General features: G+C 37.8%; 5 protein-coding genes across 8 annotated transcripts; 2 read left to right on the top strand and 3 right to left on the bottom strand.

The window, feature by feature from the left end:
• Window positions 1-99: 99 nt before the first annotated feature.
• LOC129363137 (small integral membrane protein 10-like protein 2A) lies at window positions 100-2,991 on the bottom strand. Its single transcript, XM_055035009.1, has 2 exons — window positions 2,630-2,991; window positions 100-899 (listed from the first exon to the last, which is right to left on the bottom strand). The coding sequence occupies exons 1-2, from the start codon at window positions 2,807-2,809 to the stop codon at window positions 879-881; spliced, it is 201 nt and encodes a 66-aa protein (XP_054890984.1). The 5' UTR covers window positions 2,810-2,991; the 3' UTR covers window positions 100-878.
• Window positions 2,992-3,855: 864 nt separating this feature from the next.
• Window positions 3,856-11,740, top strand: LOC129363316 (ras-related C3 botulinum toxin substrate 1). Its single transcript, XM_055035337.1, has 6 exons — window positions 3,856-4,198; window positions 6,042-6,113; window positions 6,555-6,672; window positions 6,856-6,918; window positions 9,907-10,066; window positions 10,179-11,740. The coding sequence occupies exons 1-6, from the start codon at window positions 4,164-4,166 to the stop codon at window positions 10,307-10,309; spliced, it is 579 nt and encodes a 192-aa protein (XP_054891312.1). The 5' UTR covers window positions 3,856-4,163; the 3' UTR covers window positions 10,310-11,740.
• An 809-nt stretch (window positions 11,741-12,549) lies between these two features.
• On the top strand, window positions 12,550-22,191 carry dxo (decapping exoribonuclease). Of its 3 annotated transcripts, XM_055035331.1 has the most exons (8): window positions 12,550-12,660; window positions 15,713-16,181; window positions 16,325-16,551; window positions 17,270-17,489; window positions 17,585-17,720; window positions 17,822-17,916; window positions 18,208-18,348; window positions 21,751-22,191. In XM_055035331.1, exons 1-7 carry the CDS (start codon window positions 12,618-12,620, stop codon window positions 18,326-18,328), a joined length of 1,311 nt encoding a protein of 436 aa, XP_054891306.1. In that variant the 5' UTR covers window positions 12,550-12,617; the 3' UTR covers window positions 18,329-18,348; window positions 21,751-22,191. The 3 variants fall into 3 exon arrangements, with proteins under 3 accessions (XP_054891306.1, XP_054891305.1, XP_054891307.1); XM_055035330.1 differs by lacking the exon at window positions 21,751-22,191 and having other exon boundaries at window positions 12,551-12,660; window positions 18,208-18,736; XM_055035332.1 differs by lacking the exons at window positions 12,550-12,660; window positions 21,751-22,191 and adding an exon at window positions 15,130-15,289 and having other exon boundaries at window positions 18,208-18,736.
• On the bottom strand, window positions 12,980-15,049 carry LOC129363315 (serine/threonine-protein kinase 19-like). 2 transcript variants are annotated; one of them, XM_055035336.1, is made up of 7 exons: window positions 14,768-15,049; window positions 14,587-14,682; window positions 14,369-14,511; window positions 13,892-14,127; window positions 13,684-13,805; window positions 13,418-13,565; window positions 12,980-13,250 (listed from the first exon to the last, which is right to left on the bottom strand). In XM_055035336.1, the coding sequence occupies exons 2-7, from the start codon at window positions 14,678-14,680 to the stop codon at window positions 13,205-13,207; spliced, it is 789 nt and encodes a 262-aa protein (XP_054891311.1). In that variant the 5' UTR covers window positions 14,681-14,682; window positions 14,768-15,049; the 3' UTR covers window positions 12,980-13,204. The 2 variants fall into 2 exon arrangements, with proteins under 2 accessions (XP_054891311.1, XP_054891309.1); XM_055035334.1 differs by lacking the exon at window positions 14,768-15,049 and having other exon boundaries at window positions 13,684-13,781; window positions 14,587-14,715.
• Window positions 18,722-22,922, bottom strand: slc25a17l (solute carrier family 25 member 17-like). The gene is made up of 9 exons (XM_055035333.1): window positions 22,478-22,922; window positions 22,269-22,329; window positions 21,726-21,792; window positions 21,471-21,625; window positions 20,838-20,954; window positions 20,598-20,743; window positions 20,370-20,465; window positions 20,163-20,245; window positions 18,722-20,087 (listed from the first exon to the last, which is right to left on the bottom strand). The coding sequence occupies exons 1-9, from the start codon at window positions 22,550-22,552 to the stop codon at window positions 19,940-19,942; spliced, it is 948 nt and encodes a 315-aa protein (XP_054891308.1). The 5' UTR covers window positions 22,553-22,922; the 3' UTR covers window positions 18,722-19,939.
• Between the last annotated feature and the right edge of the window lie 355 nt (window positions 22,923-23,277).

Raw genomic sequence — 23,277 nt, 5'->3', positions numbered from 1 at the left:
ATTGTTTTTCCAGAAGTGTACCTTTTTCCTTTAAAGATTTCTAAAAATAACAATTATTAAAAATATACATATATCAGACATTTACTACACAAAGACAGCTGTGATTTTACAAATTTATTTCTTCCAGTTTGATCATCTTCACAATCAGTTCTGACAGTACAAATCTCCAGAATGACTCGCTAAAATAAATCTGCAGCGTCAAAATGTTTTTTGGGTTTTTTTTTTTTACTAACGTGTCCCCTTTTATGCTACTGGTTTGCAAAAACAGTAACTGTGATGACCTGCAAGTACAATCACCAGTGCAAGACATGGAGCATCCTCTGTGTGAGAGAGAATGTGTACCGTTTGTTCAGCTGAAGCCAACCTCAGTGTCACAAAGACAAATTAAACATGCTTGTTCATGTCATGCTGAGATGTTCCTGTTGTAAAGTAAACTGAGCTGTGTGCAGGTTTGAATTTTGAGATGCAACACTACTGATAAACAAACATGACTGACACACACACTTAAAAAGGGTAAGCTACAAAGTTTCACAGCCGCAATCGTCTTATTTCATGTTTAAGCCCCCACGAAACAGCTCCTGGTTTAGCAGCTGCAAGGCCTCTTTTCCCTCCACGTATCGCTCGTCACCCCGTCTCACATTGACAAACATCCATTCTGTCCTTCTTCAAAGGCACCGAGCTCGTACGACGACTGCTGGAAACGAGCAGCCGCCTCACTGTATTGCATTGTCACACCGGCTTGCAGGATCAGGTGTCCTCTCCTTCGATGTCGCTGTTCAGATTTGTCGCTTGCATGTCTTTTGATGGCTGTGGCATGGCAGTTCTTGCTTTTCACAGATTCAAGTAAAAAAATTTAAAAAAAAGTATGTGTTGAGTTTTCAGTGGATTTCAATATGAACCTGTGAAGAGATAAAGTCTTTGTTTACATTTGATTTTGGAGGTTATTTGCAGGTGATTTGTCAAAAAAAAAAAAAAGAAAAAGAGTATGACAAAATTTTGCAAGCCAACTTCAAGCAAATCCATAATGTTTAAGTGTTTCTAAGTTTAAGGATTTCAGTCATTATTAATTATTTCTTTTTCAAAACAACAACACAAACACATGTAATAGATTAAATGAATACCAGTAAGTTTTTGTTTACTTTTAATTAATTTTTGGTAACCTTTTTTATCAAAATGGAACCTAATAATCTTTAAAACCATTAAGTGAATGGATACTTTTCCTCATCTCTAATCCAATTCAGTTGAAATCTTTTCCTTATTATTATTTGAAAAGTTAATTCAAAATGTTTTAAAACATAGTCCTTAAATTTTCCAGGAGGCTAAGGTGGGGCTGTGGAGGCCCATTCCAGACGCATGATTAAGCCATTCCAAAAACCAGTTCTGATGTTTGGACTTGCTGCCAAACTACGACTGAGTTTTAACTAGGTGGAAACGGGTTAAAACATTCAGGACTACACAAGTACCAGCAAGGCTAAAGAAGGATATGAAATAAAAAAATAAAAAAACCTGCTGAAACACGAGTGCTACAATCCAATTAAAGTTCTTAATAGGGCTAAAATAGAGTCAAGGAAGAAAAAAAATCCTTTCTCTAAAACTGGCACAAGAAATCTCTACTGAAGTTTGCAACTACACATGAACAAACCAAATGCCTTCTGAAGATACGTTTTGGCCACCACTTTTAGAGAAGCTAAGGAGAAGCTCTCAGTTCAGAATATTGTTTCAACTGTCAAGTGTGGTGTTGGCTGCATCATGCTGAGGGACATGTCCTGACAGCACATTTCAAGCATCGGATGAAATCCTGAAACTCATTAGCTTCCCCCCTCTGATCTACAACTAGATGATGAAAAGTTAGACATGATTGGATGTTAAAACACCACAATGATACCAAAACACAGAACAAAGCTGCTTAGGGAAAGGATGGAGTGGGTTAATATTAGGCTTCTGAAATGGCCTTGACATCAGAACTAATAAAAACCACTTAAAAACCAGGATCACAGAAAATCTGCAGTAAATTGAAACTTGTGGATGTAATTCTTATTCTTAAAATTAAATGATACATTTGTTCATTGATGGACCCCAAAAACACTGTAAAAAAAGCATTCAAATTAATGTATAACTTACATTTATAACCAATAATTTGGTTCAGTGTAAAAAGAGACGTTAAATATATCTTAGAATCAAGCATAACACTAAACAACGTTAGCCAGGACATATCTTACATGCCATATTGTAAAAATTTGGTGTTTCGCAATTACATTCAACATATGAGTTAGTTTTGCTACGTTAAATATCCTTACGTGTTTATAACAAAAAAATGGATTTAAAAAAATGAGCTAATCTTCATTAAAATAAATTAAATCAAAGATTACAGATTAATGAAACTACAGCCAGAATTTAAAGTCAATCCAACTTTAACTTCCCTAATCTAAGATGAACTGAAGGTTCAACTTCACTATGCATAAAGGAGACACTTTAAAAGCTCAGCAGACATTAAGTCAGTGAACCACAGAGCAAAACACAAATTCAGCTAACACCCAAGGCCTTTTAAACAGCTGGTGACATGGTGACGAGCAAAGCAGGGCTGCCAAACCAGAAGTTTTTGTAAACAAGAAAGTAAGAGACTACTTACTTGGAGTCTTACATTAAACACCATAGAGGCGACGAGGTATATATAAGGAAATCTGATTCTCAGTCGCCATGCCAGATCGAAAAATATCAACAAAGTCCTCGTCAAGCCTTTGCAAAACACTCCGTACGTCCGACCAGCGGAGCCCGAGAACCGGAGCACTAGGTACGACAGATCCGCCATAAAGGATCAGTCTGCCCGGCGCTACGTTGGCTTATTAAGTCAACTGACAAGGCGATGCGATATAAGCGGCAAATGGTGTGAAATAATTCATTATTTCTTATCGCTGACTGACACCGAGCTCCATTTTTAAACATTAGCTGCTGGCAGGGCTGCTCCACCCCGACAGCTTCTCAGAGGAGGAGAGAAGAGGGTGCGACACACGGAAGAGAACAGGGAATTGGGTTACTACGCTCCGAGTTTAGACTCACAGGCACGTCCAAAAGCGCATAGTTAATATGTTAAAAACACATTTTTATAAAAGTTACCTACTGCAGCTTTAAAGGTAATTTCTTTTATCTACTATACTAATGATAACAATGCTATTATTTCCCAGGTGTTACTGACAATCCATTTGCAATTCCTTTTCCTTGTTTTATCTGAACAGTAAGATGTATTCCTATTTTCCAGTTTCAATTTCTTGACGCATCTGTGTAAATCTGCCTATTTTTAATAACATTCTTGCCCAATTCTATATTGTAGATTTGTCTTCGATAAAAAAAAAATCTTTATCCAGTTAAATATTTCCCAGTAATACCCAATTTATACATTTAATTAACAATTAATTTCTGCACACATATGACATGGTTTATCTGCATAATATTTGAATCTGTAACTTATATGTTCTTTCCATTATTTTACAAATATCATAAGCTAATGCCATATTTTTTTGGTTTTGTTGTTTCACCCGCATGTGTAGTTTTTTATTGCTGTTTTAAACAGCACCTTTAAGACAAAACTTAGGAAATAATCAACTGAACGAATTCCATTGTAATTGGTGAAAACGTCACTTCCTCTCTCCGTGTTACACCCTAAGTCATCCGTATTTTTGTTTTTATATTTCCTCACAAAATACAAGTTTAAGCGTTTTATTTTATTTTAATCAATAAAAAAACATTATATTGAGCCTACATGTTTTTGTAAAAAAAAAAAAAAGGGTATGTTCGGTTGGTTGTTTCTTGTGAGCTTGCAGTGAGTTGGAGTGTCTGAGGGCGTATCGGGCCGGTGTACCGGATGCTCCATCTGCTGGTGGCTGACTTCATTTTTTTTCTCAGGGGTGGTGTCCGCTGTTTTGCTCCATAGCTTCCACAGCCAACCCACGAAAGCATGGGAATGTTGCGAGGGGATTTCTGAGGAAACTTGAGATAAAGTGTGTAATAAGTTAGCGTAAGTTGCTCACGCGGTGTTTTAACATCAGAGGAGCTCAGCGGCGAACACCGGAGGCCGTTAGCGGGAGCCTGTTGGGACGTTTCTCCAGCGAGCAGTTCCGGACAAAGGAAAAGAAACCTGAGCTAAAGCTAGCTGGCTCTCTTAGGCAATGCAGGCCATTAAGTGTGTCGTTGTAGGAGACGGGTAAGTGAACATAACCGGGCTTTCTAAAAAGTTTGTTTCTACCATTTTCTATTTGAAAGGTAACGTGTAATATTAGCTTAAACGTTGTCACCAGACTGGCTAACGTTAAATCACTTTGCTTCCCAGTTTTTCATACGGGCAAAGTTAGCTTCCAAGCTGTAACTACCTGTTAATCTGTACCACTTGAATATAGCAGTTCACTGAAACTTTTTTTATTCCTTATTTTGACTTACTTGACATTCGAGTTTATACATTCTGTGTTGGCATAGAAGAAGATGGCTCATTGTTTCCTTTGGGTTTCCTCATACTTGGTGAATCAGTCAGACTTTAATAGCGTAGTTTGTTTATTCAACCTAAAACCGTTTTTGCTTCTTCTACTGTCTTGGTTAATGAGAGACCCAAGAAGCTGGGATTCAGTTGTTTTGTTGTCTTCTTCGCACTTAAGTTAACTTGGGGCGTGCTTTCATTTTCCTCATAATAAACGAGGCTTCGGCTGTGCTAGTTTGAAGTCGAGGATTGGCCAAGACTACCAGTCAGAAGTGTAATAGTATGTGAGGTAAACATGCGCATGTAACCTCTTGATCAGGGCGTGGTGGAAACCACACAGCAGTCATTCAGTGGACCTTTGATTGAGGCGCTTTTTTTCGATTCAGATTAAAAGGGAAGCTCAAGTTTCGTAATTGGGAAATATCTGTTCCCCTGGGAGCTGTGAACGTCTCACAGGAACTGACCCCTGTCTGGTTTGCATTGCCAGTTTTCCTGAGATCAGGGCTCATTTCTGTTTCGAATCTTCTTTTTTTTTTTTCCTCCGGTCGAAATGAATTGAATTTAAATCGCGTTTTTGTTATTTCAGTTAAAGTAGTCCATAAAAATCAAATTTGATCATGTGAACAATTTTATTATGTCCACGACTCAGGTGTCCATAATATAATAATCTGCATTGATTTAGTGCCAGGTCTTCTCCTGTTTATTTTTATTTACTGTGCTATTAATTTTGCTGAACTAAGTTTAAAAACATCAATGATGATTTTCTTTGTAAATTCAGGGTTTCTACACAAACTGAAACTACAGCATCTTCTTTTAGCAATTTTCAGGTTTGGACAAATAGTGGAGACTGAAACTTGATTATGTAAACATTTTGAAGTTTCCACATTTTTTATTTTTTATTTTTTACATTTCTAAATTTATTTCTGGTTTATCAAGAAAGGCCAATCTGGTCTGATCTGTGATCAGTAAGCCAGGTTTTAAAATAACATATTCAATAAACCTCAACTACTTTATGTAAACGTATATTTTGATGCATCTTTTTGAGTTTAATGCATATATTACAGGCTTGGGACATGTGTTTTGATTTAAATCATATAATCCTTTTTTTAATTGGATTTAAAACATTTTCCCCTTTAAAGTTAATGAGGTTCTTTTCTGTGTGCTGACTTGAAAGAAAATAAGGCATCTATCAGTTAGGAATTGCATGCTGGATCAATACATCAATATCTGACAGCTAACAGCTACACTACTACTTGATAAATATTCTTAATAAAAATAAATGTAAAAAATAAATAAATAAAAGCTTATAGATCAAGTAAGTTAGGAAAAATACATAATTTTAAAATTTTGAACTTACAGAAACTTGTGAACGTTATGTTAAATAATTTTAGATGTCTGGGTTTAAAAAATACATTTTTCACATTTTTCTTTTTAAAAAGAAATTATAGAAATAAACAATAGGCGGAAAGAGCCAGTTGGTTTAAGATTTAAAGACCAGTCGCTTGACAACAGGATTTTCTTTCTTTTTTTCTTGTTGTTCTCCTTAGTCATTGATCAAGTCTCTTCTCATTTCCAGGGCTGTGGGTAAGACATGTCTGCTCATCAGCTACACCACCAATGCCTTTCCTGGAGAATACATCCCCACAGTGTGAGTGTCAGAGACTGCAGTGCAGTTTCTGTTTATTTATTTATGACAAACCTTGCTGTCCATCATGTTTCTCTGCCCTTTGTGTCTGATGCGGCCCTTGAATCAATGACTTCTTTATTCCGCTGTTGTTTTTCTAACTAAAAGTGTCTTGGTTCTATGTTTGAGGCAATGATCAAAGTAGCAGACTAATGCAGATTGAAGAGAGTAGATATTACTAAAGTAATGATGAAATTCTGCTCCTTAAATGATCAAATCTACTTTTTTTTCTGTTTTACCATTGGTTTCTAGAGAAATCAATAAGGTACTTTATATTAAGGCTTTTTTTTCTATCAGAAAAAACTCTAAAATGCAGTGTGATTTTCTCTGGAAAATAATTCACGTTGATCTATTCATATTTCAGTGTATGGTTTTTGTATATTTGCACATCGTCATTTTCCCCAGGTTTGACAACTACTCCGCCAATGTTATGGTGGATGGGAAACCAGTGAACCTGGGCCTTTGGGATACAGCTGGACAAGAAGACTACGACAGACTCCGCCCACTCTCCTACCCCCAGACGGTACAAAAGGGACATAATACAATATTATAATTCACTTATTAACCTTTGTGAATAATCCACTTGGAACATTTGAGTGAAGACGGCGAACAAGGAAGTTTAAAAGAAAAAAAAAACACATTGATAAGACTTTACAGTAAATGAAAATATCAAGCCTTGATTCCTTTGCTTCCTTTGTCTTATCAGGATGTGTTCCTTATCTGCTTTTCACTTGTGAGTCCTGCCTCGTTTGAAAACGTCCGTGCCAAGGTGAGAAGTGCCCGTTTGAACAACATGGAAGATTTTTATTTTATTCTCTTTATCAGCTTTTTAAAAATCTTTCTTCATGTTAGAACTGGATTTTACATTATTTTATTGGGATTTAATATACAGAACAATACACAATAATGGGAGGAGATTGAAAGTGGTTTTTAAAATTTAATACAACTAATGCGAAAAGAGTCTATTTGTATTAGCCTCCTCCATTTAGCATGTACATCATTCAAGAGTTTGTTTCCATTTTGCAAGGCACCATAGCACATCTGCATGTTGCACGTTTTAGGAGAAGAGACCATTAGGACAGTTTGCATCATAACATAACTGTAGGATCAGTTAGTTGGCCTGATCCTGCAGAGAATGACTTGTCATGCATCTTTGCTGCCTAAAGTAGTTTTAAACAGAAACAGAATCTTAGCCTCACAAAACCTTAAAAACTGATGCTTTTTATTGTTCTACACTGTGAATTATCAAGCAATTAAAGCAACAAAATAGATTTTTTTCAACTTTTGTGGTTTGACTCTGCTCCCTAATGCCCCAATGTAGTAATTACAGAAAGCACTTGTATATGTTTGCTTCAAGTCCATAAAGTATTGGATAGTTGTTATTGTCAATTTAGTTTACTTATGTCAGGCAAAATGACAAAAAATTATTCGAAAGTCAAAAGTTCCAATTCATTCAATCTAGGTCATTTCTATGTAGTTGTGTCTAAAGTAGCTATAAGCTCTGATATTTATCAGTGTTTCTTTGCTGCCCTGGAGTCAAGATGGTGAACGAACACTCACCGACTCTTAACGAAATGAAATGTTTATTGTTCATACATAATATACAAATGTTATTTATAACAAGTAAAAGTTACCTAGTGCCATACTAATTTTCAGCAACCATTATAACTTTGGAAATACGTATTTTTAGTTTTTTATGCTTTGAATTTTTGCTTAACTAGACCTTTGTGTTAACCCTCAAACTTTTAAAATTTAAAAATCTTGTTCACTCACAAAGTAATAATCTTTTTACTGGATAACAGTCAGCAGAGACCTTATATTGTTGTAAGAAAAGCAAATATATCATCACCTGTTATTTCAGGACACTGGAATTGAGCCAAATAATTGAATTGTTAAAAATATTTCTTCCATCTTGATTACATTTTGAAAACCAACTCCTTAAACAGATCAGGTTTGTGTTCTTACAGTAAATGCATTCACAGTCCCAAATAGAGTGTCAGTTTCAGACATTGACATTGTGTCTTAGATATTTATTGTACTTCGTCACAGTACTTTGGACAGACGCATGCTTGCAGACGTGAATCACATGATGGCTTGTAAGAAAAGGGAGTTTCTCTTGGTGATAAACACTCAGGAAATTATTATCTGCCCCTGCAGTTCCTCCTCAGCTGTGCAAGAAGGGAACCAACATGTTTTCTTTTTCCATCTCACCAGTATACTACACTACTGCTTTCCTGTTACTGGCTTAATTCTAATGATTGGAATTGTATTTATTTACTTGCTTAATTCACACTGTCTTTGCACTCGGATGAACAGTTTGAATGTTATGTTTGCCCATAATTTACAGCTACACAGCCTAATTCAAGTCCATAAAGGCATGTCTATGGACATTTACAGCCATCCTTACAGATGCACATTTGCGGGGTCTGATGTTGATTGAGAAGGTCTGACTCATAATCTTCATTGTAATTCATCCCAAACCTGCACTATATTTTTGAGGTCAGGACTCTGTGAGGTCAGTCAAGTTCTTCCACAACAAGCAGACTCATCTGTCTCTTTATGAATCTTGCTTTGTGCACTCACGCTTCGTCATGTTGGAACAGGAAGGGTCCATCTCCAAACTGTTCACACAAGGTTGAGTGAAGAAAATAGTCTGAAATGTATGGGCATGCTGAATCATTAATGGTTCTTTTAAGTAAAACTAACATTATAACCACCTCACCATAATCCTCCCTTTACCAGACTTTGCACTTGACACATTGCATTTAGGCCAATGTGGTTCTCCTAGCAGCTGCCAACTCTAGACAAGTTCATTGGATCTGCAGACAGAGAGGCAAAATTCAACTCTCCAGAGAAAATGTTTCCACTGCTCTAGAGTCTGGTGGCAGCTAGAAATTTTGTGGTTTGACTCTGCAGAAATTGATGGTCTCTGTGTATTATATCACAGCACAGTACTTTTCTATCTGTGCAGCTTTATTATAATGCTATCATTATCTGTGGAATTCAATAATTTGTTTGTTGAAGAAAGACTTTTGGCAATGTGAAAAGTGACATACACAAAATTAGATGTAAATCTGAATGAAGCTGAAAAGTGGTTGATTTTTGTCAAACAAGATAACCAGGTCCGCTTTAATTGACCTTCAGTCGGTTTACCTAGAAAGCCTGGTTCATTTGGGGAGGTGTGAATGTGCAATAGAACTCTAATGTGGACCTAAAAAGTGAACTCCCAGCTCAGTTGAATTGAACTCTGGCGCAGTTCAAATGAATATGAGAATGGCAAGTGGACTGGAGACCACTTCAAAAGCAAGAAGTGAATTATAGCGCAGTACAGCACTAGAGAAATGACTCATGATCTTTTGTCAAAGACTGAGAAATCCTACAACTACTAAAATCTGATGCCACCCTATTTTTGTTTACATTTGGAAAGAAGGAAGTTGCTACAGTTTCTACTTCAGGGGTTTTTGTTGCGGCGCCACCACAGGCGAGGGGGTGAGCAGGTTTTGGTTTGTTTGACAGTGCAGTGTGAAAATGTGAAAATGTAACGTGTTGCACCTCTGCTCTCGAGTTGAAAAGTGAAGTTTTCAGTACTTTTTTCAGTGGGCTAAATGAAGACAAAGAAGCTTAAATATGTATAGAAAAGGCACCATTATTTGTATTGTAGTCACAGCCATGAAGTTTGATACGAAAGCAATAAGGAAGCCTGTATAATTAAATGCATGACCTAAAGAAGTTAAAGTTGTAACTTTCTGTTCTGTAGTGGTACCCTGAGGTCAGACACCACTGTCCCAACACTCCCATCATCCTGGTGGGCACCAAGCTGGATCTGAGAGATGACAAGGACACTATGGAGAAGCTGAAGGAGAAGAAACTCTCCCCCATCACTTATCCTCAAGGCTTGGCCATGGCCAAAGAGATTGGTAAAAACTTAATTGAGCTCTTTCTGACCAACTTGGATCTCATGTATTTTTCTTATATAATTCACAACAAAGGGAAGTAAATAAATTGCCGCTTTCTGTTTGCGTTCATTAGGCTCCGTCAAGTACCTGGAGTGCTCAGCCCTGACTCAGCGTGGCCTTAAAACTGTGTTCGACGAGGCCATCCGGGCCGTTCTGTGCCCCCCACCCGTCAAGAAGAAGGGCAAGAAATGCGCTCTCCTTTAAGGCCGCCTGCAGTTTGAACGGTTACAGGGGAACATGAACGCCAGCGGTGAGAGGGTGGCTAAAGACACAGGAGAAACACACCAGTATACACTCACAATCCATGTACTTCAGATTCTGTCCTTAAGTTTAGTTCAAGCAGTTTTTATGGAAATAAATCAGATCCAGATTTAGGCGAAGGGTTTGGGCGATTAACGGTCCTAATAACTCTTTACTGTATAGATAAGACTACGAACTTTTTGAGGCCTTCTAAAATCAATTGGATGTTTTCTAAAAATGGACTGCAGGTTGTCTTTAATTTCCTCTTCTACCTGTTGTCCTCTTTTTTGTTGTTGTTTACAGTCAGGTTGATTGTTGTAAGTTGAAATAATATTGCCAAATACATTCTGCACACATGCTGGTTTTTAGCCGAAAATGAGAGTCTAGATCTGTCGATTCAGATCTGTAACGTTTGCGGTTTGTTCAGCTCCTCCATCAATGGAGTTTTAACTCACAAGTTCACTTCCTCCTTAACAACAAGGAGTATGAAGTAACCTGGAGGATCTGTACAGCTTCAAATGAGTCCTTGAGTAACATAAGCTCCTTACTTACCATCAGTCTGTCAACCCTAGAATGATTAATGACGCCTAAAACAAAACGGGGAGAAGATCAGATACCAACAGTGCTGTAACTCCCTGAAAAAATGTAATAAATCCAGTATTTTCTACATTTTATCGAATTAAATTTGTCATTTTCTGTAGCTTTCCCTATATGTTTCTCAACCGAACGGCTGCCTGCGAGTGCAAAAGCTGAAAACATGATTACATATTGGAACAGAAATGTTTGGATGTCTCGGTGATGGGGGAACAAGAGCACATCTTTTAATGCTCTGTGGGCATTTACCGAATACCTTTTGTGCAACACTTTTGATTTATTTTCTTTACGCATCACTACTGGCTAAGCAATGTCACAATGAAGAGCATCTATGCCTGCTAATAACAGTAACAAAGCTACTGTCGGTTATGGTGTAGTAGACAGTGTAATCATCTTTTTTGTTATAATCGTGATTTGACTATTTTGTATCTTTCTTCAGACGTTACACACTCACTGTATTGTTTAACTAACACTATGAATATCTTTTTTTTTTTATTACCTCTACGGTTAACGCTACCTTACTCTCCCTTCAAGCCTAGCTTTTTGTAATTAATGCTGATAGCATGTCTGTGCATCATATACTGAAAACTAAGATTAGAATTGCTACAGTTATATATATTTTTTGCCTATTTACAAAATGTATTTGAACTACTAGATCAGGGGTTAAGTACATGTTGCTCATCGGTATTCAGAAATCAAGCTGTGCTTTTATCCAAGCCAATGTTGTGACTCTCTTAGTTTTGAGGATTAAAAACTATTGTCACTTTTTGAAAAAGCCAATAAATTCCTGTAAAAACGCTTCCTCTGTTGTAAACATCCATTGTTTACCACTCTTGTGCTTTAAATTAGTGTTGAGTAATTATTTGACAATATTACGTTAGAGGATCTGTCTGAATTTCTAACTTGTTTTATTTATATACCTTAAACAATTATTACCATTAACTAACATAATCCATATTTTCTTTCTAAAACTAAAATCTTCTAGAGCAAAAATGACAAATAAAATAAAATGCCTTTCAACTGGTTTTCTTTTACAAGGCAAATATGTGAGATGCTATTTATGTTTTGACTTTACACAGATTTACTACAACATTCTGATTTGCTTTTCTTGTTAAAATACAGCCAGTTTAGGGTTTTGATATTTCCAAAATGTAACAAAATATTTTACATTTTTGTGGGTGAGTACTTTCAGTTGTATAACTTTGGCCCAGCAGATTAGATTTGGACACCAAGATTCATTTTTCTTTTTTTTTTCTTTCTTTGTTTTGGAATGGGATGATTATTTAGCATTTTTAATTTTTAAAACATTGTTGTGCAAATTTTATTTTATTTTTTGACTCCTTGGCACATACTTATATTTTAGACACGTATAAATCCTCATAGTTGAGGTTGACCATGTCCACTAGGAACACTCCATCAGTTTGCCAATCAGGCCCAAACTGCCACCTTCATACAAAAGAAAATCAGATGTTCAGGAATCAGTCTGACCACAATAAATCCAATTTAATATAATCAAGGACGCAGATGATGCTGATTTTACACGTTATCAGCAGTGGGAATTATAAAATGTTGTAAAATATTTTTAAATATGTGGGCTGGACTTGAGAAACGGGCACAAAGGGAAAAGATTTTACAGCACCGACCTTTGAGACATTGGAGTTCAACCAATCTGGAGTCTATGCCTTTCCACTCGTCCTCCAGACTCTTGGACCTCGATCAAGGTAAGCTTTCTGTGGAGGTTCACAAACCTGAGACTCTTTAAAAATCTCCCCTAAACTCATAAACTCTTGCTGATTTTGAAGAACTGTTTTTTGTGACTACGACCTTATGTGGTTTACAGTGTGGAGGACGTCAGTAACTGTCAAGTCAGCTGTTTATTCACCCACATTTCTCATACTGACTGATTCTAAAGGGAAGTCATTTAACTCAAGACTTTTTAAACTGAAGGCAGTTAAAATGTCTTGATAAATACATATGCGATTGGCACCACATACCAGTTATTCAACTCTTTCAGCTTAGAATTAAACTTGAATCTCAGGGAAATGTCTGCAGTGATTATTTATTACAAGATAACCCAACATTTAACAATCTCATGTCAATAAAATGTACAATTTATTTAACCCACACAGGATTGATAATACATGTGGCACAAACTTTACATCTTAAAGTGAAAATATTATTTACTTAATGGCATCCCAGATGTTTCAGCCTTTGGATGTTTTTCATATTTCTTTTTCAGAAACTCTCCAGCTGCTCAGTAGCAGCTCAGGAATCTGCAAATCGTAACAAAGTCCCCGAAGTTGTAGGTATGCTGACGAGATGAAAGACAAACTGTTAGACAATCTGAATATACCATCGCCAAAAATAATCTCAATAACTCATAAAAGTTCAGCAGAAAAGAATAGACTGAATTTTGTATATTTACAGTTAAACCCACAGCATTATCAATTGATTGGAACGGAACTGACGAAATCATACCTTTCTACCAATTCTGCCCCAACAATGTCATGGACGTGATATTTCATAGGAAATTTCACATGTGAGGTTGTTCGTCGCTCCTCTAGATCGACTCGTAACACTTCGTTATATTTGGACTTCTTCACCATGCCAAGCACTGCTTTACGTCCTGAAAAGAAATGTTTTAGATGGTACCAAACAAACCCCTTAAGACAGAAAATGCCAAAATCTTCCAGAAATTAGATATATTTATGGCAAAGGTGCAATAATTATCCTAAAATACCAACCTTGAATAAAATACTTAGTGAATTTGCCGGAATTGGGAATGGAAAGCCACCAGCTGCCAGCATCCCTCACAGTCAGGACCCCTGACTTCACCAGCTGCCTTGGTGGTGAGAAAATAAACAATCTGACAGAATTAAATGCAGATGAAAAACTAAAATTCATTTTTTTCCAGTGTTGAGAATCTTAGACAACATTCAGAGTTCCCCATACGTTATCTCAGAGTCTGTGAAGAGAAACTCTCTCAGCATCTTGTCTTTGCTGAAGCTCAGATCTGTGCAGGAGGACACCACTTTCTCCAGGAACCTTTCAACAGTTGCTCGTGTTGCTTTCCCCTCTTCGCCAGCCAGTACTTTGGTCTTGTAGTCTGACGCAAACACCAGCCCGAATGCTTCCGAGTCAAACCCGAGCTGGAACATCAGCAGCTCCCCACTCTCCTGGAGTTTATTCTGCTCCGACAAAAGCACGGCAGTCAGAACTTCAAAAATAGTTCAAATCCTTTTTTTACATTCGGTCACCTTTTAATACACCAGGACAAAGTCTTCTATGCTTGAGATGTGGAAGGTTTTGTTTTTTATCTGTTAAACGTTATCATGTGTTGTCTACAATATAAAATCCCAAATAAAATGAGTTGAAATTTGTGGCTGTGGTGTGACAAAATATAAAACTATAAACAAAGATCTGGCTCACCACTTCCTTATCCACCAGGGTCTTGTCATTGTGTACACTGTACAGCTGGTGCTTCAGTACAATAGGAGGCAACGTGTCATTAAAGAGCTTTCTGGGAAATAGAGCCATGAGGTTCTCCAAGGTGGACTTCATGTCAGCTGGTTCTTCAAGAGGAAACACGGAGAGACGTTTGTACGCGTGGCATTCGTTTTGTCTCAATAACAGCACAAACTACTCACCACCACCTTCGTCACCAGCCCCAAACTTTTGTGTGTCATTTCTCCTTTTCTTCACTTTGAAAGCGTCGGAAACCAGAGCCCGTTTTCTATTCATGCCTGTAACAAAAACATAATATAAAAATGGTCCATTCATCAAGTTGACTGGATAGCATTTTCATTTAATGTCTAGGTGTCTTCTTACCCGAGGTACGATGTTCTTGTATGAACCAACGCGTCTCATAGATAAAACCTTTTTCGTTGTCTTGTTCTTTTCAAAGTTTATAGTTAGCCAAGCTAACAACCTTTGCGGCGCTAATTTAAGTCTGACGTTTTGGATAGACACCTAAAACAGTTACCTTTCAATTACTGTGTAGATTGAACGTCGTTTCCTGCAATTTATTACATTAAACAACCTGTTATTTCGTCATAAATGTTCTCATTTAACAACAAAATGTAAAGCTTCCTCTTTTCACTGTTATGTTGGTTCTATTGCGATAAAATGTCGGTGCTGCCACCTCGTGGATGAGTTTGGAATAGTAACACCGGAAGTTGCTTAAAGTTTATTTGTAGCATGTCAGGCTAGTTAGCAGCCCCGCAAATTTAAAAACACGTTAACTTTCTGTAATGGTTCGACTCTGAACAAATATTATACAGTTAAATACACCCATTTTTTTATTTTATTGGTGATAAATGAGCAGTTTGTGTTCTGTTCTTTGATCAGAAGGTAGGTTTTCATTTACTGGTCAAGTATTTTAGTTGCTCAGATGAGCTATAATGAAATTAAAAGAAAATATTAAAAAATATATGCATATCTGTGTCGCCAAATGCAAGTCAAAACCAAACCTCTCTTGAAATATAGGGGCAGACTGTGACATGTAGCCGATTCATTTTTGTTTGTTTAATTTTACGATGATGGATTGCAAATTTTATCTTAAGCTTTCTGAGTTACTCTCTTGTAAAAGACTTTAGTGTGTACTTTCGTTTTAATTGTGTATTTCCCACTCTGCATCGTTGTGTATGTATTTGGTGTTGGATCTTACTTTGTTGTTTGCATTTCTTGCATGTATTTTGTTTTTAGTTGTGTTTTAGATCAATCTTTCAATCCCTGGTCAGTGTGTCTCATAAGTCAAGGTCTTTTCTGCATTAGGAATGGACAGGCACAGATCCCGCAGCCCTCCTACCAGCTCCCACCACCACTATCCACCAAACAGACGGGGAGGAGATAACAGAAGACGAAACCACTGTGACGGTGCACAATTCGGACCCTCAAATCACCACCTGCATCAGTCCAGTGCCACTCCAAGGCAAACCCCACCAAGGTCCCAGACCTTAAGCACAAGAAGGGAAGTGTATGAGAGAGACTTTCCATTGTACAAGCAGCCTGTGGAAGTGGGCTGTTTCTCCCTAGACTCTCAGCGTAGGTTTTTTAATGACAGCAGGCAGATGAGATACTACGTGGAACCTGAGCGAAGTCCCAATTTTGATCTGAGGGATGGGTTCAGGGAACGATATGTGAAGAGGGATGAAAATGTCAAGGAGAAGCTGGATCACATTCTGCGATGGATAGTAGCCAACAAGTCAAAGCTGAAATCCAAGTTGACCACAAATGCCTCATGGTGAGTTTATGCATACAATATAGAGTAAACAGTTAATTTGAGAAGAAAATTGGTTAAATATAGGCGTTTCTTAGATGACAGAGGAATAATATAAGAAACATTAATAAACTGTGACCTACTTGACCCACCTCTGCTCCTCGCAGCCCTTTAGACTTTGACTTTGTGACCTGGCGGGGCCACCTGACCAAGCTGCTTACTACGCCGTACGAGACCAGAGAGGGCTGGTTGCTGGCGGTGACCAGGTTTAACGGCACACTCTACATCAGTGAGGTGGAGACTGAAGCTGCTCGCAGGGAACGAGAAAATCGCCCAGAGAGGAACAAGGAGATGATGTACTGGGGATACAAGTTTGAACAATACATGTGTGCAGGTGAGGGCTGCTTACTTTACTTTTATGTAAGTCGATTAGCGTTACCAGCCTCCTTACTACATAGATTCCCTTGTTGTTTTTAAATAGTTCTGGTTTTACATTCCATCTGTTATTTTCAGCAAAAGAAAATAATTGGGATTAGGTGACACTTCAGATGTCAATTAAATATTTAAAAATAAACAAGAAAGAAGCCCAAAGGAATCAGATGTGGAGTAAATAAAGCTGGTCCAAAGATGGATCCTTGAGGAACACCAAAATGTAAATCATCTTAGTGAGAGAGAATTTTCCCAATTTAACACATAAAGATCTCTTTAAATAAAGACACAAATCATTGAAAGAACTTCCTAATTTCACTTTAGAAGCAATTGTAAAATAATGTTTCACCAAATCAAAGGTTAGTTCTTAAAACTACTAAAATCAGAGTATTGTTTTGTTTGTTTTTTTGTCAGATCGTTTGTCTTAGTTAAAAATAAGAACAGTTCCAGTATATTAGAATCAAAAGTAGAAGGACGAGCTAATGCTTTAGATCAATTTATTTTTGGATAGATAAATTATAAAATAAACACAATGGAATTCTTGTGCTGGACCATAAATTCATGATAAACATTTGTGTTTTTGTTTTGTTTTAAAAGGAGTCTGAACATTCACAAGAAAAATGTGTAGAACTGTGTGACTAAACTCTGAAGTGACCGTTCTCCTGCTTTGTCCTCTCCTGCAGACGATACAAACAGTGAGCCTGACCCCAGAGGAGTGGTCAACACCAACGAGGCCTTCTGCACTGTGGTCCAGACCCGGCTCACAGATCACAAGCTTCTGTTCTCTGGCGAGGTGGATTGTCGGGACAGAGATCCAGGTGCTCCACCTCCTCCTGCCTGCTATGTGGAGCTGAAGACCTCTGCAGAGATCTGCACTCCCAAGCAGCGCAGCAACTTCCACAGGTCAGAGAGATGATTTGAATGACCTGATCAATATAGTCTTAATCTGCTTACAAAGACGCTTATGATGCCTTTTATTATTTTGGTGTCTGTGTCAGGTTTAAACTGTTGAAATGGTGGGCCCAGTCCTTTCTTCCTGGAGTCCCTCGAGTGGTTGCAGGTTTCAGGGATCATGACGGGACCGTCGTTTCTGTGGAGACTTTTCAGATCTCCAAGATTTCACAAGTCATCAAGGTACGAAAAGCTTTAAAAGCTTTTTCTTTTCTTGTGAGGCACAAATGACATTAGTCAACTCCAGCTGCAGATCTGAGCATTGAACAGTGTTGTTTTTCCAGAACGAATATAACTGCTGGAAGCCAACAGTGTGCATGAACTTCTGTTGTGACTTCCTGTCTTTTGTGAAGCGTGAAGCTACTGAGGACAATCCTAGGTGAGTTTAAATGAAAAGGTATGTTTGTTCAGGTATGTGGCAGAATAACAGAAATTGAAGCTGATATCCCGTCTGAATAGGTTTTAGTTTGGGTGAGGATTATTTGTTCAGTGTCCATTTGAAACATGCCTGACCGGACTGTTTTGGTCCAATCTGGCAAAAAACTGCCTGGATTTTTTTTCCCTTTGCAACATTTTATCATCCACATGAATAAATGTTAACTACCAACATGGCTAACATTGCTGTTCCTGGATGGTTAGGTCTGATCTTTGTAAAATATTTCTGTTTCAGTGTGGTGTACTTATTTTCCTGGGAGCCACACAACGATGTGACCTACTCAGTCCACCGGGACTCCCGATATTCCTTCCTGCCTGATTGGTATATTAATGAAATGACCAGGTCTCCAGAATAGCAACAGACATCCTCTTTCAGGTGACGAATGATGTATTTTCCAGATCGGGAAGTTTTTGAACTTGCAGATTGTTCACTCTGTCCCAAAGTTGCATCCTCTTAATTATCGTTAGTAATTGCTTGCGGGTTTTAGAACTAAAACCTGAGTGTAGAAAACGAAAGTTTTGTATTTATATTTCTGAAAATATATTAAAAAAAAAATTATTAATTCTGGAAAACTGAATTTTGAAGTTCTCGACACGAGAAGTCCAACAAATGTAAGAATCTGTCGCTTCATCATCTTCTGGGAAGATTTTTTAAAATAATAAACATTCTTCTTTGTTTAGTGCATGGTAATTCAAAATGAACAATCTGTAATATTTTCATGATTATTTTATTGTTTTCTTGTTTTAACAGTCATTTTGATTCAGAAGCCATCAAGTTAAGTAAAACAAGAAAATAAATCTTTAACAATTGAAGTGAAAAAAAAGTCAATATCAAATTTTATTTCTTTAACAGTACTTCATGTAAATCTACTTTATTTTATTTTTAATAAAATAAGACAGTAACTGACACATATAATTTAATGTAGTAATTATCAAAATGTGTTCTTTTGTCTTGTTTGGATTTATGTATTTCTATTAGACTTCAGCTCTGTACAAAGAAACATCATGAAACAAGTATTACAGTCAGAGAGCAAGAGCACATTGTGATACACACGGCTGCAGCACCAGGAAACCTTGAATAATGGAAGACAAAACACTTAGGATAGAAAACCATTTCGTTAGTAATCCCACACACTTCCAAAGCGCTGAGGCACTTGAGTAATATTAGCTCTGACCTCCACATCCGTACATATTCGCTTGAAGTACTTGCACTGTTAAAGAAAAAAAATGAAGTGATTTCTGTCAAAACTGCTGATCTGGAAACGTGCAGTCAAACATTAATTTAGTTGAAAACCGTTACAAATATCAAAGCTAATTCATGACATTGACATCCTCACTGCATCTACCACTTTTAGTGGTATTTTTCTATGCAGAAAATGTAAACTAGATAGTTTTACATCTTAAACCACAAGTTAAGAAAAGATCCAGTGCCTTAAAATAAGACCACAAATAATTATTACTCCCTTAAATTACAGCCTATCTCTTATAATACAGACATTAATTATAGGTCTTTAAATATATCAAAAACAGCAAGTCTGACACTTTTCAGATTAAACAGAATTGGTCCTGGCCTAGAACTAACTAGTAATAGTTTTGTTTTTTTCTTGAGGAAGGCTTGTAAACAGCATTTGATTTTCTTTTTTTTAAGTACATATCTAATAGTTGCTTTTATTTAGTCAATACTCACTTTTATTTACTATGACAATAATATAGCAGATGTTTAGGAAGACTCTACTATGGAAGCAGAATAAAAAAATAATCTGCATAGACGGTAGTTGTCATAAAGTTAAAGCAGAAATGAGATTGTGCGTCAGAAAGCCACCAGTGGTTTGGATAAGTATGTTATGAATGCCCAGAAGTCAGTGGAGTCCAACTCCAGTTAGGTAAGACAATAATAGCACACATCCAAGCGTTAATATAAATCTGTATCAGGCACTGATTAAATCTGTGCATTCAAGCAGAACCTCTCAGTGCTTCAGCTTTTTACTCAGGCCCATAAGTCTGAAGGTAGCGGCTGTGATCTTCTCATAAACCACAAACATCAGGGCAGCCGTCAGCACCGTCTGCAGCAGCTTGGCCTCCAAGCCTTTGTATAACCCAAGAAAGCCGTGCTTCCTGCAAGAACACAGAACTATCAGTGACCGACAGCCCGTCTGTCCATTTTCTGAGCCCATTTATCGCTGAACTCACTTGATCCGGTCCACGAACAGGAAGAAAATGTTGGAGACGCTCCCCATCAGGCCTCCTTTGCCGTCGCCTCTATACTGACCGAACTGACGAAGAGAAAAGCCAAGATTATTTTTCTGAAGCTAATGAATTACTGTTTCCAGTTAGCATTTGTGACTTTTGCAAAATCAGGATCGCGAGCTAATGTGTCAGAGAAGAAAAAGTATTTACCCTCAGAATGGCCTGGATGGTTTGGAGTGGGTACGTTGCTGTGGTAGCGATTGCCTTGGCGATTGCTCCAATGAGAAAGATCTTTGCTGAGGATATCTGTGCCAGGAAATAAAGATTTAATAGAGTTCTCAGTGACTGCTAGAATACAACAAAACTGAAATCACACAAATGATCCAGAAGTATCGAGGTTTATATTATATATCAAAAATATGTTCCGCATCCTCTCACCTTTTGGCCGCCCTTGCCCGCCTTCCTCTTCATGGCTTCATAAATCATGAACTGCACAGCCGGATTGAGGACGAGAATCAGAGAGGGCAGGGTGCCGTTCCACAGTGTTCCCACTCCCTCGTTGGCAATGATCTGCGAGAAAGCATCTACAAGAAGGAAAGCCAAAATGTTGGGCAACTCTGTGTCACATTAAAAGCACATCTGACGGGTTTTAATTAAAATACAGAGATTGGCACACACCGAATATGCCCCTGTAATGGGTTTGGTGGAGGTCTTCGTTTCTGAACCTCACTCCCTGCAGCTTCAGCCGGGTGTTGACGACCCACATGGGAGTAGTCAGGATCACGTTCACCACACCTGCATGAACACATGACAGTCAGATGGCACGCATCCCAAAATTATAGCAAGGCGGTGGCAGCGTCATGCTTTTCTCCACACAGCAGAAATGTAGCAGGAGGTGTTCAGGTTCAAACGTTAACACTTTGATCTGCATGCTATAAGTGGAAGCAAATAAACACTTATCAATCACCTAAACACACAATCTCCAAATGGACACTTGGTAGTGGCACATCATGCTATAGTGATTCCTTTTTGCTCAAACTTCATACTGGAAATGAAGAGCTTAACCAAACCACATCATAAATTAAAATGGTTCAAATTAATTTTGTGGAAAAACCTAATTAACAACCGTGAATATTTGGATTTAAAAAAAAAAGAATCTAGTCATGGATTAATTAGACTATGAATACTTTATAAAGGTAATGTAAACCAACAATAAGATGAGAGGGGAAAAAAAAGTTCTTAAATTACCTTTAATAGTACAGCATGCTTGATTGACTAAAGTGAAAAAGTGCATCACTTTATCATATTTACCTGCTACCATCCCCATCAGCAGGTCTTTACCAGGTCTGGGCTTGCCTGGTCCAGATGTAGCCACCTTTTTCAGTGCATTGAAAGTGTAGAAGTAGACAAAGTTGGAGCAGCAAAGGCTGGAGATAACTGGAAACCAGCCTCTGTACAGAGCCAAACTGAGAGAAGTGGTGGAGAACTTAAGACATACACCTCTACGCATGTTTACAGGAATCACAGAAAGTTAAGTGATATAAGATCCTACAGAGTTTAACTTACAATCCCTCTTCTTTTGCAATTTCAGCCAAAATGACAGGAGTGGACTGGGCTTTTCTTTTATCATCCACTGAGAAGAAAACGTGAAAATATTATGATTCAAGTCCAACGAACTACAAGAATGTTAAAAAGCAACAATTGCAGACATATCAGCTTACTACACCAGGCCATCTCTACTTGTAACAGATGCTCAGTAGCCCATGGGTATTAAGTCTGTACAATAAATATTTTTTTATTCCTTGTCTATTTTATTAATGATATCAATCAAACGGAAATCATACTGCATTAAATGACTACTTGGTTATTGCTGCTAAAGGTGGTTTTACCAAGCTATAAAATGATGGAGTGTACCTAATTATTGACACACAGCTTCTTCACTTTGGCGTTATTTTTATTTGAATAAATAATGACAACATGAACCACGTTTTAATAAGGGGACAGTTGGAATGGGAATATTTTTAAAACCTTGTAAGACGTAGATTCCATTTAAATCCTCATAGATACAAATCTAAACTGCATGATGGCATGATAACGACTCAAACTCACCCTGCAATCTGCTTTTAGCTGTATCCAGAGGGAAGAAGACTGTCATGGCTGTCACACTCCCCTGGAAGATAAGACATTGCAACATCACCACCTGCACAGGCATCCACTGCTGCTCCGTCTGTCACTCCAGGCTTTCATTTCACTCCTTATTCTTCCTCAAATGAAGAAGCTACTGAAGGGCAAATATTAGGAGCAGTTTCAAAACTCACCGTCGCACCTGCCACCGCATGGACCAGCGTCTCGTAAGACAGGAGGCCGACAACAGAGCCACCATTGTGGGACATCTTTGCAGGATGTTACCGGTGAGAGCTCAACAATTAAAGAACCGGGCGAAAAGTAGCCAGGAAGAGACCCGGAGAGGACAGACGGGCGTCGGCCTGGTTCTGGCGCGGTGGGAGCGGATACTTCTTACTGCTATAACTGCATGATGTTGTGGCGAAAGGTGACAATAGGGAAGAGAAAGGAGTGAAGACAGTGCTGAACTGTGGATCCAATTGACAGGCACGTCTTCTGTTTTGATCAGAACACCACCAAATAACGTGTTGCGCCACCTGCTGGTCAGGAGGGTTGTTACAACACCTGAGAAGCAGTTTTTCTTAAGACTGGTGGATTTTAAATCCCTACAATGAAACATGGTGGTGGCACCATGGGCGCCGTATAGGGGAGAAAGTTATGACAATTCTAAGGGCCCCTGACCAACAGGAGGCCCTCCATAATTTATTTATTTATTTATTGTTCATACAAATTAAGAAATAAAAAATACAAAATTAATCATATTGTGTTTTTGAAGATTGTTTTCAGCAGTAAAAGTTTTATGATCCCACTCCCAGACCAAATAACACACATCCATATTTTCCCTGAACCCCGCTGGATCTGCATTGTTTGTTTTAGATAAATTACAAATTGCAATTAGTTCAAGAACAGTGATTTTGCACTAATATTTTATTAAAATCCTATTAGAATTTTTGGATTTGTTAAACAGAAATCATTCTAATAATATTTTTTTTAA

Source organism: Poeciliopsis prolifica, unplaced genomic scaffold (genome assembly GCF_027474105.1).
Source record: "Poeciliopsis prolifica strain line A6 unplaced genomic scaffold, Auburn_PproV2 SCAFFOLD010, whole genome shotgun sequence".
Lineage (NCBI taxonomy): Eukaryota > Metazoa > Chordata > Actinopteri > Cyprinodontiformes > Poeciliidae > Poeciliopsis > Poeciliopsis prolifica.
The sequence above is the reverse complement of the archived record's forward strand: the minus strand, read 5'-3'. Positions and strand labels throughout refer to the sequence as shown.

Coding starts and splice junctions, on each gene's coding strand:
- LOC129363316 (XM_055035337.1), top strand. CDS start 4,164: ATGCAGGCCATTAAGTGTGTCGTTGTAGGAGACGG. Junction 6,919..9,906: donor TTGAAAACGTCCGTGCCAAG/GTGAGAAGTGCC, acceptor TCTGTTCTGTAG/TGGTACCCTGAGGTCAGACA. Junction 10,067..10,178: donor GGCCATGGCCAAAGAGATTG/GTAAAAACTTAA, acceptor TGCGTTCATTAG/GCTCCGTCAAGTACCTGGAG.
- slc25a17l (XM_055035333.1), bottom strand. CDS start 22,552: ATGTCCCACAATGGTGGCTCTGTTGTCGGCCTCCTGTCTTACGAGACG. Junction 20,955..21,470: donor GCTGATGGGGATGGTAGCAG/GTAAATATGATA, acceptor GTGTTCATGCAG/GTGTGGTGAACGTGATCCTG. Junction 20,088..20,162: donor CTGTTCGTGGACCGGATCAA/GTGAGTTCAGCG, acceptor GTGTTCTTGCAG/GAAGCACGGCTTTCTTGGGT.
- LOC129363315 (XM_055035336.1), bottom strand. CDS start 14,680: ATGAATAGAAAACGGGCTCTGGTTTCCGACGCTTTCAAAGTGAAGAAA. Junction 14,128..14,368: donor CCCTGGTGGATAAGGAAGTG/GTGAGCCAGATC, acceptor TTGTCGGAGCAG/AATAAACTCCAGGAGAGTGG. Junction 13,251..13,417: donor GGGGCAGAATTGGTAGAAAG/GTATGATTTCGT, acceptor TCATCTCGTCAG/CATACCTACAACTTCGGGGA.
- dxo (XM_055035331.1), top strand. CDS start 12,618: ATGCCTTTCCACTCGTCCTCCAGACTCTTGGACCTCGATCAAG. Junction 17,490..17,584: donor CAGCGCAGCAACTTCCACAG/GTCAGAGAGATG, acceptor TGTCTGTGTCAG/GTTTAAACTGTTGAAATGGT. Junction 17,917..18,207: donor GCTACTGAGGACAATCCTAG/GTGAGTTTAAAT, acceptor TTTCTGTTTCAG/TGTGGTGTACTTATTTTCCT.
- LOC129363137 (XM_055035009.1), bottom strand. CDS start 2,809: ATGGCGGATCTGTCGTACCTAGTGCTCCGGTTCTCGGGCTCCGCTGGT. Junction 900..2,629: donor TGTTTAATGTAAGACTCCAA/GTAAGTAGTCTC, acceptor ATCTCTTCACAG/GTTCATATTGAAATCCACTG.